The following is a 15,390-nucleotide window of genomic DNA, read 5'->3' on the forward strand; positions in this document are numbered from 1 at the left end:
CCCAATACCCCTTCGGGAGGTCTCAGCCTCTCAGGGGCCCGAAGCCCCGCTGGACGTTAATTAATGACAAACAAACCAACCAACCCTTTTTTTGCCAAACACGCACCTAGTAAGGCTCTCATTTGATGATCCTTCCACCAGATGATACCCTTGGTCGATCAGACAGCGGACATAGTTTGGGATTGATGAATGATTTACGAGATTCCTACAGGCGGGTTGGCTTGATGTTCTTGGTGCATAGGTATCGGCCTTGGGTCTTTACGTACGTGTAGGATAACCTGTCGGTTTAGGAAAACGACGATGATCCCACACAGAGGACTTTAGTTCTAGTATCTGCTAGGGGTGGATGGTTTAATGGGTTTCCTGGTGTAGATGGAAGGATATGTGGAAAGTGGCCGTCGGACAATGCATATCATATCTGTACAGTTGTGCAGTTAAATGTATGTCTTAAGAAACAATCATGGTGCAGGCTTGACGTGATATGTCGTCAGATGTAGATGCAGAATGATAATATCTACTGTTCGGGGCCTCCTGATCCTATTTGAGACTTCAGCCACTTGTGTTTTCTGAGTTGACCATCCGGCGGAAATGCTTAAACCACTCTGAGGTTGGCGATGACCGGATTGCAGTGACTACATCCTGAGATCGTACCTCTATATCTTGACATGGCCTAGCCCTAGCAGGTGAAGGTGGGTTATGGATCATATGCCGACAGCAAAAAAGCCTGTATCAGGTAGCTGGAAGTCCATTCCACACTTAATGAAGAGTATTTCCGCCACAAGATTGATACTGCTGGTATGGTAGATGCCCAGGGCGATGGTGTCGCCGGGTTTACTTCTTTTTTGAAGAGCTACCTACCTTCGACCCGCCGATTCGTTTGTACTTGCGCGGGTCTAGGAAGTCGTTGTTAACACGTAAGAACCCGCAGGCCAAAGAATGAAAACTTACCCTTTCGGCTCATCAAGGCCCTGTTTCTTGTGCCCTTGCCCCCTTCCCAGAACCCACTTCCCGCCTTGCCAACGAGGACCGCACGGCAAATGCCGCAGTTATCGGGTCGGTAGATTTGTTCCCGTGAACAGAAGCCACTATTAAATGTAAGAAAGCGCACAGAATTTGAACATAGTTGGCAATCAACTGACCATATCATGCGGTTCGCATGCTCATTTGGATGATCGGTGGCCGCATCATGGCACCTACGTATATCAGCAATGTGCTACACGAGTGGCCACTCATCAGAGTGCGCGTAGCCGACTCTCGAGTTCTTGTCTTGGGACACGTACTTGTCACACGGGAAAACTTTTGCACAACAACTAAACCTGTTGAAAAGTCAATGTCTGGGCCGAAACGCGTAGTATGACGGAGAGTGTAGTACCTAAACCACCGATAGCTTTTACCATAATGCGTACACCGTCCGCGACGTGGAAGCTCTTGACCAGCGACAATGCCAAGGGTTTCTCTAGGCTAAGGGCATTCAGAGTAAGCTTTTTGATCACAGTGACAGGTTGCTTCACATACCTGCTTCCGCTTCGGGACACGGTCACGAAGGGTGACTAGAGGACTTATATCAGCACATGTTTGCCGAGGACAGTTGACTTGTCACAACTCACATGCAGCAGATCCTACGATCAGAAACTTCACCTCGGGAATTTTGAAGACTAGATCCAGATCATTAAACAAACTTTCATTGTCATATGGTTCCGATGCTCACCCATTTTTCGATGACATTGGCGACAGGAGGCCATTGCACTTTCGCCGCGAACTGCAACAACGCCAGGTCCGGGAAATGTCGTCGAGCATTCTGCACAGGTCGGGATGAAGCTACTGTAGGGGTGTAAGCTGCTTTTACAAGGAAAGCAGATGCGGGCACAATGAGTAAATCTTACCTTGGAAGAAGATCGACAACGGTGCACCCATCCAGATCCAAATAGCCAGCGCGAGTAGAGTTCGCATGCATCAACTGTCTTCGGAACCCTGTAGAGATATCATGATCAGCTCCAAGACTTGGCACCTACATTGGGGAAGAATAGGCTCTCTTACCAAGACTCATCGTGTTAGTGCATTTCTTGCAGGTCTCGATTTTCGGGTCCAAGGCGTCACCCTGATCCTTGGCTTGCGGGATGTTCTTCACATCCATGTGCTCTTTGCACCGGTCACACTTGATCGTGATATACAACCCCACGAGCTCCAGAATTTCAATACCGTACAGCTCCAGGTATGGAAAGGAAAGGGCTACGCCACGCTCAGTTGTAGGAGCAGGCATATCTGGCACTGGAGCTCCCCCTTCTTCATCGTCTTCGTCTTCATCTGTGTAATCATCCTCTGATGTCGTGAAATCCGTGGACTCGCTGTCATCACCGTCGTTCCCTACACTCCATTCCGGTGGCCTTGGTATGACCCGAATGTGTGGTTTGTCTGTCTCAACGACAGGCTCAGCTTCTCCAGACGGCGATATTACCTCAGGGAGGTCGACAGACTGCGATGGAAGGGTTTGGGTTGTGTCCTGGACTTCTTCGAAGGTTGTCATGGCAAAATTATGCATATTACTCGAGAGGTAGTTGATTTGTGACGTCAAGTTCAGCTGCGAGTTTTCTTTCACCCATTGCGAGAATCCGATCTCAACTGACTTAGCTTCTGGGCTTGTGACACCTTGAAGCTCAATAGAGCTGGGCTCCAGGGGATACAGATGAGGAACTAAAAGTTTCACCGTCTTGATTGGCCGAAGGGGTGCAGGCAGACGATCCGCCTTAGGGGGCTGGACAGGCACAATAAAGAACAACTCGTCTCGAGACTTCTGGAACAAGGGTAGTCTACCCAATCGAGCCTCGATTTGTTTTGTCTCGGCCGCTCTTCTTCTCTCAGCTTGAGCCTTCTCCTCTGCGGTATAGAGCCGCCTCACAGGCTTAGTCACCGACGGAGTTTTAGGGATGACTTTTCGCTCAGTTGCGGAGACCTCAGCACGAGGGAGTGGTTCCTGCTTTGGCTCTTGATGTTCTAGCACTTGCTTGCTACCAATGTTAGGAACGAATTTGAGCGTGGGCCCTCTCTCAGTCGTGGTAAGCAAGCGTTCAAGATGTCGATCGAGGGTATTCATCCAAATCAACAGGCTGCCTCGGCCGCCACTTCTCAGAGTGCTATCGACAATATCATTGAATCCCCTTTCGACGTTCGCTTGGAAGGCTCTTTCCATATCTGGGTTGACCACTTTAAGCGTAGGTCTTCCTTGATGGGGATAAGATAGCGGAACATGCAGTATGCATTGTAGTTTATCCATTTCGAAGGGGAAGTCAGGATCAGAAGGTGCCAATCCAAATGTCAGCGTCAACCCTGAATTATCTGTGGTTTCTTTTGGATGAAATCGCCGTCGTAGCTGGTTGATCTGAAATTCTCTCGGATTTGAGCTCTCAACTTTTGAGATTGGTCTCTGCCCAGCTGTAGAGCTCGAGCTGACTCCTGTCTGAGATACAGCCTTGGTTTCATTGATTGATAGATTTCTGACATCGGTAGTTACACCTCGTACGGAGTCTTTGGGAGCTCTGACACCACCATTGGTTGGGTTGGCTTGCACTGGCACTTCTTGTTGCGCAGTCTTCCGCTCAAGGTCAGCCACATCGTGGAAATAAGGACAAGCATCACCCGCGCGGCATCCTGGGTTTGTGTCAGTCAAAAAAGATCGAGGAAACAGATAGTCAGTAGTAAGCAAGCAAGGACTGTCAATCTCTATCGGGAGCAAAGCAACTGTAGCAGAGATGAGTAATGGTGTGCCGATATTCCCGGACACCGACGATCCTTCAGCATCCGAGGATGTACCAAGGCAATGTGCAGGATGACAGCCGTGCAGAGGCAGAGGCAGCAAACGATACTCTGATACGATGACGGGCATAAGGATCAGAATGGACCTACCCTTCTGGGAAGTAAAAAAGCGGCATTTAGCCTTCCGCTTCGCAGTTGGCCGACGATTAGCATCTGACCGGTTTGACGCTGTAGAAGTGGGAGGTTGAGCCGTTGCCAACTCAGCACCAGCCGCGGGTGCTTGACCTAGTCAAAGTTAGGGTACCGTGATGTGCGCGTGACTGAAAAAGGTTGCGGGCCGCCATGTCTGGATCAGGGGAAGAAGGGGGTCATGGCAGCGCCATCTGCGCGTATGGATTTAGGTAGAAATTAGGGGTAAGACAGCTTGAGAGCAGATGCGCAACAGGCATAGACCCACAAAGACCTAGAGCTAGACCTGCTGCCTAGGAAATAGAACAAAGAGGAGGAAGATGACTGCAGGGCGAACAACCCGAAGTATGAGAGGTTCATGCAGTCGGCAGTCCAGCCTCACTGCACTCTGTGAAGGATTGGGGAGGTGACAACTTACCATTGGGCAAGATCTCAGGATTAGTTGAGCCATCAGGCGCGCCATGGCCTGTTGTGGAGGTCATTCTGCAAATATGTGTATCAGTACAACATCAAGCAGTCTCAAGATAATATCACGCCCCGGGGGGGAGAACGCTACCTTGGGGCTGTAATTCCAAAAAGGCCAATATAGGATAATAACAACAAGATACCTTCAAGACAAGGAAGTATGCTGACTTGTCGGCCAATCTATCAATCCCAGAACTTTTCGGGGCACAGACAGAAGCACAGTGATCAACCTGCCAACACAGAGATCTGGTGACCGTAGGATCAACGGTGGCCAACCAAATGCACAGTAGGATGAACGACGCAGGAGACGATTAGAAATATGCAGCTCTTGCGTGAGGAGGTACCAGTCTACCAACACTAGATAGTCAGGGCCAAATACGAATTTCCTATTCTTATCTTGAACACGACTCTGCTTAGTAGAAAATGCAGCAACCGTGGTATAGAGAGACCTTGTTGTCGTTGTCGCTGTGATGCTGACTGATGATCGTTCCCCTTCGCGGGCGGTCAGCCGACACGTGATGTGAGATAGTTGCTGGATTCAAGTTACTATCAGGAAGACAACACACACCGAAGCCTCAATGCACTGTGTCCAGTGGCGGAGAGATGATGAACAGAAGATATTGATTCGGTTTTATGGATGTGTCACCCGCCTCTTCTTTTCAAGAGTTAATGAGCTCACAGGGATCATGAAGTATCTAGCCAAACGATTGATGATGACCTCATCCTCTGTGTGTGGGGAAGTATGAGTCTGAGAATGTCTGACGAGACTCATGTTGAGTCACCCAGAAATAATTAAAGGAGTCATGCAAAAGCGTTACTACACAATAATTAGTCATAGTCTGATCCAAGCTCGTACAATTCTTGAAGATGCTGCTTGGCCTTGTGCTCGATCTTCTGCTGGTGAGTGTCTGAATAAAACAAGCCCTTGAGCGTTGGGATGACCTTCAATGGATGCTCGATTCACAGCGGTCTCATCCCCGTATACTGTAGTCCGTCTCAACCAAGGCAAGCCAGTTGGCCGATTTCAAGCTCTTTGAATTCTTCACTTTTTCAACGGTCGGATCTCAATCGATGCACCGTGGCGCTGTGAGATGTTCACTTTTCTCCATCAATTAGCCCCAACTGGAGGGTATTTACCAAGATGATGCTATCATAATTACACCTTTCTATGCACATCAGCATAGACTGCATGCAGTCGGCAGCTCCGACTCGCATATGCGCTATGGATTGCTGGCAGGGGGTATTCAGTATGCACGCATGCAATAGATTCCTACTTGGTGCTCATATTCCCCAGTTTCTCGACATAGACACGGGACCTAATTATTATCACCATTCTGATATCCCACAAGGGTAGTATTCTTCATTGGATCCAGGGTCAGCTTTGGTCTAGAAGTACCAAAAGCGTACTTAGGTATGTAAGTGTAACTGTATCCTTGAATACGGAAACCAAACCTAACCAATACTTACCAGATTACCATACGCTATTTGCAGGGGCAGAGTATTCGGGATCTTCGCACGGAAGTTGGAGATCTAGATCAAAGGCAAATAATTGGACTATCGTGACAAGCAACGAAACCATTTCTTCCATGTGAATCATGTAAATAAATGAAAATAAATGCAAGATATCTCCATTACTGGATCTGATTTCTATACAGCATCTACACCAATGCTGGCCCTAATAAACATTCATCATCAAGGAGGAAAATTTGATGAAATGATATTTGACCTAAGTGTCATCCCCGCCAGATCAGTACATAACCATCTAGACCCGTCCCCTCCCCACGCGCCCCTCTGAAAATGACTGTTTCCAATTTTTTTTTTTTTCCCCTTCCAATGCAACCTCGATCCACTAGACGAAAATAATCAGGAGCTCTCCCAAATATAAGGTACGGAGTAAATACCTAGTACGACCGTCCCCGTTCCCTCGAAGTCACCAGACCTGCAAAGGAAAAACGATACTATGATTTCGATATGGCTGCACACGACATCCTGGGGATAAGATCATGATTACAAGTAGATACAGTGTGCGGCAATAATAATGAAGACATCCATGACTATTAGGGACTCTCTCTGTGTATCTTCTCCTGCTGACTCGTTGGAGGAACAGAGGAACTGAGTTTCTCCGTTATTCCTCCGTCCACGGGAATCTCGAAAAATACTTTGGGGGTCCGCGACGGAATCCAGGTCCTCTAAAAATCACCACCACCCTGTCCGATTTCCCCTCAATTCAGTGGTCAGCCAATCAATATAATTGGTAGCATGTATTCATCGCAGTTACTGGGCGAATCAGCACCGGAGAGATCGGTGTAGGTACGTCTGTACTTCGTACATCTCATACCTCAGATGCTGAGAGGTAAATCTCTCATTTGCACGGAGGATTCCGTACAAAGTAGAGTTTAGCAGTGCTGGTGGTGTAGGAGTAGAGTAATCCGACTCATATATGGAGTAAGCTTCTCAGCTTTGCAAGAATATTCCCCGCTTTATACGAATGAAGTACGGAGGCAAAAGAAGCAAACATATCGACATCAGATGCACATGATAGGTACCTTACCTTCCTAGGTAGTTCCATTTCGTCCAATACAATCAGGTACCGCACTAGATAATCAAGAACTTCTTGGAGTCCTTATAACGCGTTCTCTCTGACAGCTTTTATCTTTTACACAGGTAGGTACATTTTTTCCCAGGCTACGGAAAAGACCCACCGACTGAGCATGGATCAATTTGACTGGGTTAATTAATGAAGTTACCATCCTTTAGTCCTGCACACAGGGTAAGGTAACGTTTCTACCAGATACCACTCATTACCGTACAATACACTAGGAAATCTCCGAGTTTAGACCACCAATCATCAAAGCGGTTTAAGCATCGTCCATAATACCGCGCCCCTCTTCTAGAAGCCTTCTCGAAGCCTACTTCCAGAGCCTAAGGTAGGTAGAAAGCTGTTCTTTGTAGCACAATCCACGGCTTGTGGTTGGCCGATAATTCCAGCGTTCTTTTTCTTCCCGGCGATCAATTTATTACCAATTTGACTGCTTGCGCTGAGTAGTACCTACTACTGTGTAGGCAACGGGGGCTTGGATTTGAATTTCTTGGTACCAAAGAGAAACACGTGACGAGTCGAACATGGACCAAGCGCCAATTTACTGACATACTCCGTAATCCGTATGCCTGACAATCCACTTTGGCTTACTTCTCCATAGTAGACCGGACTAGTAAGTAGTAACGGATATAAGTACCGGGGGTTACAGAGTTGTTTCTCCTTGGCTCCCTATCAAGATGATTCCCAAATTCTAAGATTTATCCTTTTGTCGCCTCTAATGTCTCATTAATATCTAGTATCGAGTGGCCATTGCAAGTTGCAACATGACTGAGGCGAAAATCCACAAGTCTCATCTAGAGTTCATGCTGCTGCCCAATACCCACACGTGAAAAAGAAAAAAACCCTACTTGCGGCTTTACTTGGGTTGTCTCATGACATCTAAATCAACCATGCAACAAGTGGTGTGTTTTTTCGGTCGTTAGTTAGTCGGACGGTGGGCTATGCCGACCGGGCCAAAATCCAAAGTAAGGTACTCCGTCGGCACGGCCATGATCCCGACTCGATCGGGAAATGCGTCAAACGATGGTCCCGAGCCACCGAAGAATTTTTTTGCTGCATAGTTATACGGAGTAGAAACTATGGAGTAGAGATTGTTCGCCGCCACATCCTGGTAGCATCCAACTAAAAAGCGGACTAGCCGACGGTCAGGCATCAAGGGACAAAGGCAGGTATGAGCAGACTAGTCATTTTTTAGGGATTTTTGGGGATTTTTGAGAAGGAGTCCATGCGATGGTGGCGGATTAGAGTCCAGGGGTGAAGGTTGAACAGGTTGTCGCGCCTTGTGAATATTAGGACCTGGGGAATTATCTGCTGCGTTAAGATGCCGGGAAGATAGCCTGATGTGAACACATCCTCGTGGGTAGAGTATCGATATCAGGATAACCCTGGAACTCGACGGAAAACCTGTTGGATGCTCTCTTTCACTACCAAGTACCAAGAGACTAAGATCTGATGGGATATCGAAATCTTGTACTCCGTATGTATGAAGTCAAGAAGTTCAGGCCCAGATCTCCGCCGACTCCCAAGTTCTAATATCCATCGGCTTGCCGAGTGTCCAAGTGTCCACCCATGCTGGGTGCTCTCCAATCACCAATGAGCAAGCGATCCTTGTCGTTAGAATTAAAGAACCGGCGTACACTGCTCCGTACCTGGTCCGTACCCAGGCTGTATCAATCAGAATCTCGGTACTCCGTAGGGCGCAGAAATCACAGCTCGTGCACTGATCATGAGCTTTAACTCCAAGCCTCCAGTCCCTTGATTCTTTCCGTCCCTAACCGTTGAAGGGATTGATACCAAACCGGGTGCTTAACTACTTGGAGAGGAGAATACATGCGGTTTCCCAAGGAATGACAGTGATATAATTATTAAATGTTCATGACATGCTTAGCAGGTCTCCATAACTAAAAGTGATATTGATATTCAAAGACCTTAGACACAGCAAAAGAGGTTTTCAACAGGGGAAAGCCGAAGATAGCGCCCTTCCATGATGATGTGAGAGCTAGGCGAGAAGGCGGCTGCATGAGGGCTTAGATGCTATCTGAATAACCTCATTGATCAAATCCCCTCCGTACTGCACATACACTGTCACTGTATAACAATTCAAATACCGGTGAAGTTTACGCGACACCCTGTTCTGATCCACACCGACCCACCATCAAGTACAGAATCACAAATCAAGGACTCGGCCTTTCTTCTACAAGGGCAGCGTGTAAACTCCTTTCGGGAAAGGCCTCACGTACCGACCGGTCTTCCACTATCCTAGATCCTTAGAGGTTGGACCGTTCATCGGCAGAGTACCTAGTACCCGCTACTCAGTAATCAGTAGTCAGTACTCAGTTACTTACCCTACCAAAGACCTCAAGAACCAAACCCAGACCACTGGATCAGCCTCAGCCTTAGCCTCTGAGCCTGCAAGGAATGAGAAAATGAGGATAGGTTAAGGTACGATCCACCCTCGCCAGTCGCCCCCGAGTGAAGACACCAGCCACAGAAAGCCGCATCAGCAGCCTCAGCTCCACGCTCCACGTTCGAGGGTGCCGTCGGGAGCCGCGCTTGCCTGTTTGTTCGAACGGTGGGATGTTGCACTGGGGAAGTCGGGAAGTTCAGGAGCTCTTTTTTTTTTGCGTTTTTTCTCCACAGGCAGGGCAATCTATCTGGTTACGGGGTCTGCATTCTATCGACCTTCATGGCTAGAGATCAGGTACGCGATATTATATTGCTTACTGGATGGAGTACCGGGCTGTGTTGGTTGAGAACTTGAGGCAGAGTGTGCGATCATTCGACTTTACAAGTCCGCCTGGCATTCTGTATGTATTTGTATGATTGTGGAGCTGATGGGGCCAGTGTGGGATGGCATGGCAGACAGAGTCTACTCCGTATGATTAAGACCTCGAGTGAGTCGAGTCCATGACAGCTCGACTACTCTCCTAGTATAGTACCTAGTACCTATTATCTAGTAGTCTAGTTGACTAGTGATAGTAGAGTAAGTCAAAGAGAGAGTGTGTGCTCTCTGCAACGATTGATAACTGATGAGGTTTGTCTGTTAAGGCTGAGTGTTCACCATTACATCATGGAGACTTCCATGCAATAAAGCTATCCAAGATTCACCACATTTAAAAGATCTGAGCATATATCCTGTTCCTATGCCTGTTTCCCATGAATACCAGGTTTCAATCATGGATTATCAGTCGCCCACTGTGTACATCTACACCAATAGTCTTAATATACAGCACAATCATCAATACAAACCACACAGACAAAAGCACTTCCATCTACAGAGTATCAGACAACCAACAATGAAAATACCCTTGTAACACTAATAATTCCAAGTCATCTCCCCTTCAAAGCTTATCCCCCCAAACAGCAGCAGACACAAAACAAAAAAACCCCAAGGGTGGAGAAAGAGAGAGAGAGAGAAAAAAAAAAAAAAAAAAACCACCGGTTTGCGAGGAAGTCTAGCTCGATTCGATTCGATCCGCGGACGGGCGCAAGGCCATTGTACCTAGTTACTACTCGTTCTGTCATTCCCATCTCATGGATCGGATATTACCTTTTGTGGTAAAGTGTCGCCTCAATGTTAATCGTCAATGTGATGTGGCAGGGGCATCATATGCTCCGTCTAGAGGTTGTACCTAGAGAGAATGAGAGCTGAGAAGGAGAGGAGGAAGCAAATCCTTAGTCGCTTCGTGGTTCATCAGTCCATGATATCACCCAAGCTCCAAGTCATAGAATAGAAGTCATAGCTCCTGCTCTGGTGGGTATCTATCTCGCTTGACCGTGGTGGATATAGAAAGCGAGGAGAGCGGTCTGCTCCATGTATTTAGCAGGATCCATGAGGTGTGTCGAGTCTCAACATGGCCACCCCAGGTTTAGTTTAACGGTCAAGATAAGGGAGGGGGGGGGGAAACAAACCCAAAGCTCGAATCGCAAGGGCCAGAACTCAGAAAAGCAAGATTCCTGAAGCTCGAACAGCGAGAAGACGCAAACCCATTCATGGGAAGCGAACAGTGCGGTGATTCTGATTCTAGATCTTGGACCCAAACAAATGCACGTTGGGGTCCGCCCGTCTGGCAGTGGGATTTTAATCTCGATAGATTAACATCGCAATATGCGCCCAGAGAGACACGACTTGATATCTACATGGAGTACGTATGGTCGGATTCTGTGAGACGATGAGCACATATATCCCTGCTTCGCTCAAATGATGTGAGGCCGATAAGTCTGTGCGTCACTCCACCTTGTATGTACATACATTGTAGATATGGGGGTTATGTTAAGGCAACAAAAACAGATGGTCATCCACTAAATAATAGGCTCTATTGTGATAAACGCTCCTTTTTAGATATACTCTCAGAATATGCATACATGGTATGATGAGATGATGCTGCAAATTGGACCAGATCACAATCCAACCAACAATGAGTCCAAACATATCACAATTGCGAAATAGTATTTGGTATCAAAAAAATTCAGAACAGAACAGAGAACAGATGCCAATGTGAGACCACGAGAAAATGTTTCTAGCAGCCTCGACATGAAGCTGTCGCTTGCACCGATGATGATTTTTGGTAAATCCATTCAGAAGAATCGATTCATAGAGAGATAGAGAAAAAAAAAATCAAACAAACAAAAGACCGCCTGGTTCCAAAAACACCTTCGCAGCTGTTCACCGCCGAATGTAGGATATCATCTGTACAGGATTAATTGTGTAGAAGTGTCCCCCGTGCGGCTCGTTCGCTCGTTTAATAAAACATGATCAGACAGCCACTCGATGCCATGTATCGGTTGATGGAGACCGGGAAGCCCGAAAAGGAAAACCGGCATAAGTCGCAAGATAAACAACAATATGGATCCCAAGTGCGCCGATATGCAATGCAGTCGTGATCGTACGTGTCACAGGCATGTTGAGACGATAGTCTTGACATGATTGAAGAGGAAGAAAAAAAAAAGGGAGGGGGAAGGAGAAAAGGGTGCATCAAGAAATCGGGTATCACTGGTCGAAAAACATCACCCTTCAGAAAGACGGGTATCTGTCAATGACTTGGATGAAAAGAACAAAATGGATAAAGAGAAATGTCAGAAAGTTGACAGGAGGGTTGGGTCGGTAGACTGCCTCTACCATCCCTTGACGTGGTATTCCCACGGTCCAAAGTCTGTATAATGGTTCCATGAACCATTCTTCGCGACATCTTTGTCAATGGCTGAACTTGCAGGATTGCGATTTGTGGAAGGGGGAACGGTTTGCTGAGGTGTTTTTCCCTTTTGAGGCCCCTTTGGCTCAGGATACTCCTGAAGATTCGCCATGTCATGAGTTGTATGCCGGCGCTTCAAGAACGCATTTGCGGTCGCACTCTTCTGCTGTCGTTCCCAAAGCAAGTGGCGCCGGAGTGATTCTGTTAATTCGGTAGCAAGCATGTTTCTGCGAGTAGTCCGAGGCGAGTGAGCGACCGAGTGCGATGTGGGCTTCACAATTATCGGCTTAGAGCGCGGAACGTCCGGACCACGCATTGTTAGACTCTCCTCATCATCTTCGGGCGGCGAAGCGGGTATGGATGGCCCATTAGGTGATGTTAAGCGCGAACGCTGGAGGGCTGGACTGGACCGAGACGTAGGCCCCTGCATCTTGGCAGGCTGGTGCATCATCATTGTAAGAAGGGAGGGACGCGAGACCAGGTTCGGTCGGGAGTCAACCCGCTGGAAGAGTTCCCTTTCTTCGACACTGGACCTTCCACTCTCAGTCACAGAGTCTTCCCAGTCGGAATCCTCATCATCCTCAATCGCACTCTCAGAAACCTCGTCCTCAGTCTCGATGGCATCTTCATCATTTTCGTATGATCGCTCGCTGATCGGCTTAATGATCTTGACTTGATCCTTGAATGAAGTCACCTTCCTTGAAGGACTGGGGTTGCTGGTGGCCGATTTCCCTAATTCATTAGAGAGAGAACTGCGATGCGGCTTCTGTATCGATATCCGATCCTCAAACGAACTCTCATCATCGTCACCAGAAGAACCACCAAGGGTGAACATGCCACCCTTCCGCTTGAACGGCGTTGGTTTCAGCTGGGCTGGTGGCTGTGCCGGTTCAGGGTCGGCTGACAGCTTAGGCTGCGACCGATATGAAGAGGAAATGAGCGAAGGAGAAAACCCACGCACAATACTCGGCGATTTAACAAGACCGGGCCGAGAGGCAAGCATGCCAGAGGAAGAAACGCTGGTGTCGGAAGCATTGATGTTCTCACTATCGCTCTCGTTACCTTCGGGCGCAGTCGTCGAGCACGACTCCGTAGACTGCAAAGCCTGTTGATTGAAAGATGGAAACGATGGAATGCGGGTAACAGTATGTTCGGATGGAGGAGTGGGTGTTGGCGTTGCTGGTCGCGATGCGATGTCAACCACTGGAGGGGCGACTGTGGTCATTGCTGAAGCAAGAGGCTCGAGATCTTTCTTTTCTTTAATGCTAAGCACCATCCGCTCCAAGCCGAGTGACGTAATGTGCTTCTCCTTCCCACGACCTAACTGGGAGAACGAGTCTTCGCGGACAACGGTAGGCTTCAATTCACATTTAGCACGCTGAAGATGAGTTTCAATCCTTTCAGCCTGTTCTGATGCCGCAGATTCAACACTGGCGGAGAGTTCTGGCAAGTCACCAGCCTCTGATCGAAGGAGTGGCAAAACAGATGTATTGCTGGAGTTATCGGGTTCCACACAAAATGTCTCACGTGTCCAAAGTCTCCAACTCAAATTCTCCAACCGACGACCTTCTTCCATGTAATCGGCACATTTGGAAAATACTATTCAAAATGAATCAGGAAAAATCAGCCATCGCTCGCAGCAAATCTGTACGCAGAGATAGTAACATACCCATCCACATGCCATGGAGACTCTGTGCATTAGCCGTATCAACCTTGTGAATTTTCGCAGCGTCCACGGTCAGGACAGGAGTTGATAAACGCGAAGGCATTCTATCGATGCCACAATTTCGGAATTGTGATCCGTATTCCTTTTGACAAAAGAGGATTCTTTTAGGTCGTTTCGGGGTCGCCGTCTCCCCCGATCGTGGTCGTACGGCGCGAGAAAGATGAGAGTAGGATTCCCCTTAGGCAGAAGCTATCACAGGAGGCCTGGGCTCGTGTGAACTGTTCAGCAGGGCGTGCTGAAGAGAACTTATTTAACTAGATGTGGCGCCCGAGCTGCGGTCGAATGCTTATGCAGGGACACAGCTGTTGAAGATCCCGGCAAGTTGAGTCGAGTCGAGACCGAGACACAAGCCGGATCCACAGTCCAAAGGTGAAGTTGACGAGTCGTAGATGACGAATGGACCAAACGATTGTTTCAATCCTGTGTTCCAGCTACCTTCCTTCTTTAGAAATATCCAGGTATGCGGAGAGAGAATCGAGCGGATGTCTCTTGTAGATATAGGCAGATGATGTCGCAAAAAGGTGATATGGATAATCGACACAATCGTACCGAGGTATAGCGGGATCTTTAGGAAGGGTGATAGGCGGCGTCCACAACAAGAGGAAATCTGAGGAGAAGAGAGGAAAAGAGAGGTGTAAAAAAAGTAGCACCAGAGTATGGGGGAGAAAAAGGTGGAGGAGGAGGAGCGGATGAAGAAAGAGAAAACGGGCAAATAGTTCGTTTATGGGGGGGGAGTGTGTGTATGTATGAGATGGTAACGGTACAAGGAGAAGAGAACCAGAAGCAAAAAGGAAATCGAGGGTGGCCACACAGAGAAAAGGCCGAGGAGAGTACCGAGGGACAGGTCGAACTACGGTGACCGGCGATGGGGGATGGGGCGGTAAGTGGTAAGTAAGTACCTAGAGTAATAACGGATCATAGCCTAAGTATTTTTTTTCTTTCTTATTTTCCTTTTTTTTTTATTTATTTTATTTTATTTTTTGATCATTTTTCCCTATTGCTGTGTGTCACTTCCGGAGTATCCCCGTGGGTCGTCTGGTATTTCATACCACGTCATAAACACGGGTAATATTACCGGTCTGTTTCCGGAGTTCCACACCAAGAAGAAAAAAAAAAAAAAAAGGAAAAGTACGGAACTTTTATGGCAGAGGAATACTTTAGACGATCGGCTTACGTACTATTAGCTCCTTTGCAAGCTAAATGGGAAAGGGTTTGTCACTGACCCCGGTGAAACTGCATTCAGACAGGTAACAGTACTTGATTGACACATGATCAGATCCTGTATGATACCCTTCCATTTTTCCTTTTCTCTTTTAGATAGTCATTATTATTACTGTCCGTCTTTGCTGGCTGCTTCGCTGGCCTCGATTCCATTCTAGAGAAATAGGCCCATTGTCAAAGGTCTAGTTCCATCTGGAGTGACATTGGACTGGAGAAACTGGATATTACTGATGATACATCGAAGAGAG

General features: G+C 47.6%; 2 protein-coding genes across 2 annotated transcripts; both read right to left on the reverse strand.

Annotated features, from left to right (window-relative positions):
• Window positions 1-831: 831 nt before the first annotated feature.
• ACLA_090340 (uncharacterized protein) lies at window positions 832-3,271 on the reverse strand (the record flags this gene model as incomplete). Its single annotated transcript, XM_001272766.1, has 10 exons — window positions 832-893; window positions 949-1,085; window positions 1,140-1,193; window positions 1,281-1,316; window positions 1,373-1,461; window positions 1,516-1,550; window positions 1,608-1,655; window positions 1,709-1,821; window positions 1,884-1,971; window positions 2,038-3,271. The coding sequence occupies 10 exons, from the start codon at window positions 3,269-3,271 to the stop codon at window positions 832-834; spliced, it is 1,896 nt and encodes a 631-aa protein (XP_001272767.1).
• An 8,847-nt stretch (window positions 3,272-12,118) lies between these two features.
• On the reverse strand, window positions 12,119-13,964 carry ACLA_090350 (uncharacterized protein; the record flags this gene model as incomplete). Its single annotated transcript, XM_001272767.1, has 2 exons — window positions 12,119-13,794; window positions 13,865-13,964. 2 exons carry the CDS (start codon window positions 13,962-13,964, stop codon window positions 12,119-12,121), a joined length of 1,776 nt encoding a protein of 591 aa, XP_001272768.1.
• Between the last annotated feature and the right edge of the window lie 1,426 nt (window positions 13,965-15,390).

The sequence above is a fragment of the Aspergillus clavatus genome, genomic scaffold (genome assembly GCF_000002715.2).
Source record: "Aspergillus clavatus NRRL 1 1099423829798 genomic scaffold, whole genome shotgun sequence".
NCBI lineage: Eukaryota > Fungi > Ascomycota > Eurotiomycetes > Eurotiales > Aspergillaceae > Aspergillus > Aspergillus clavatus.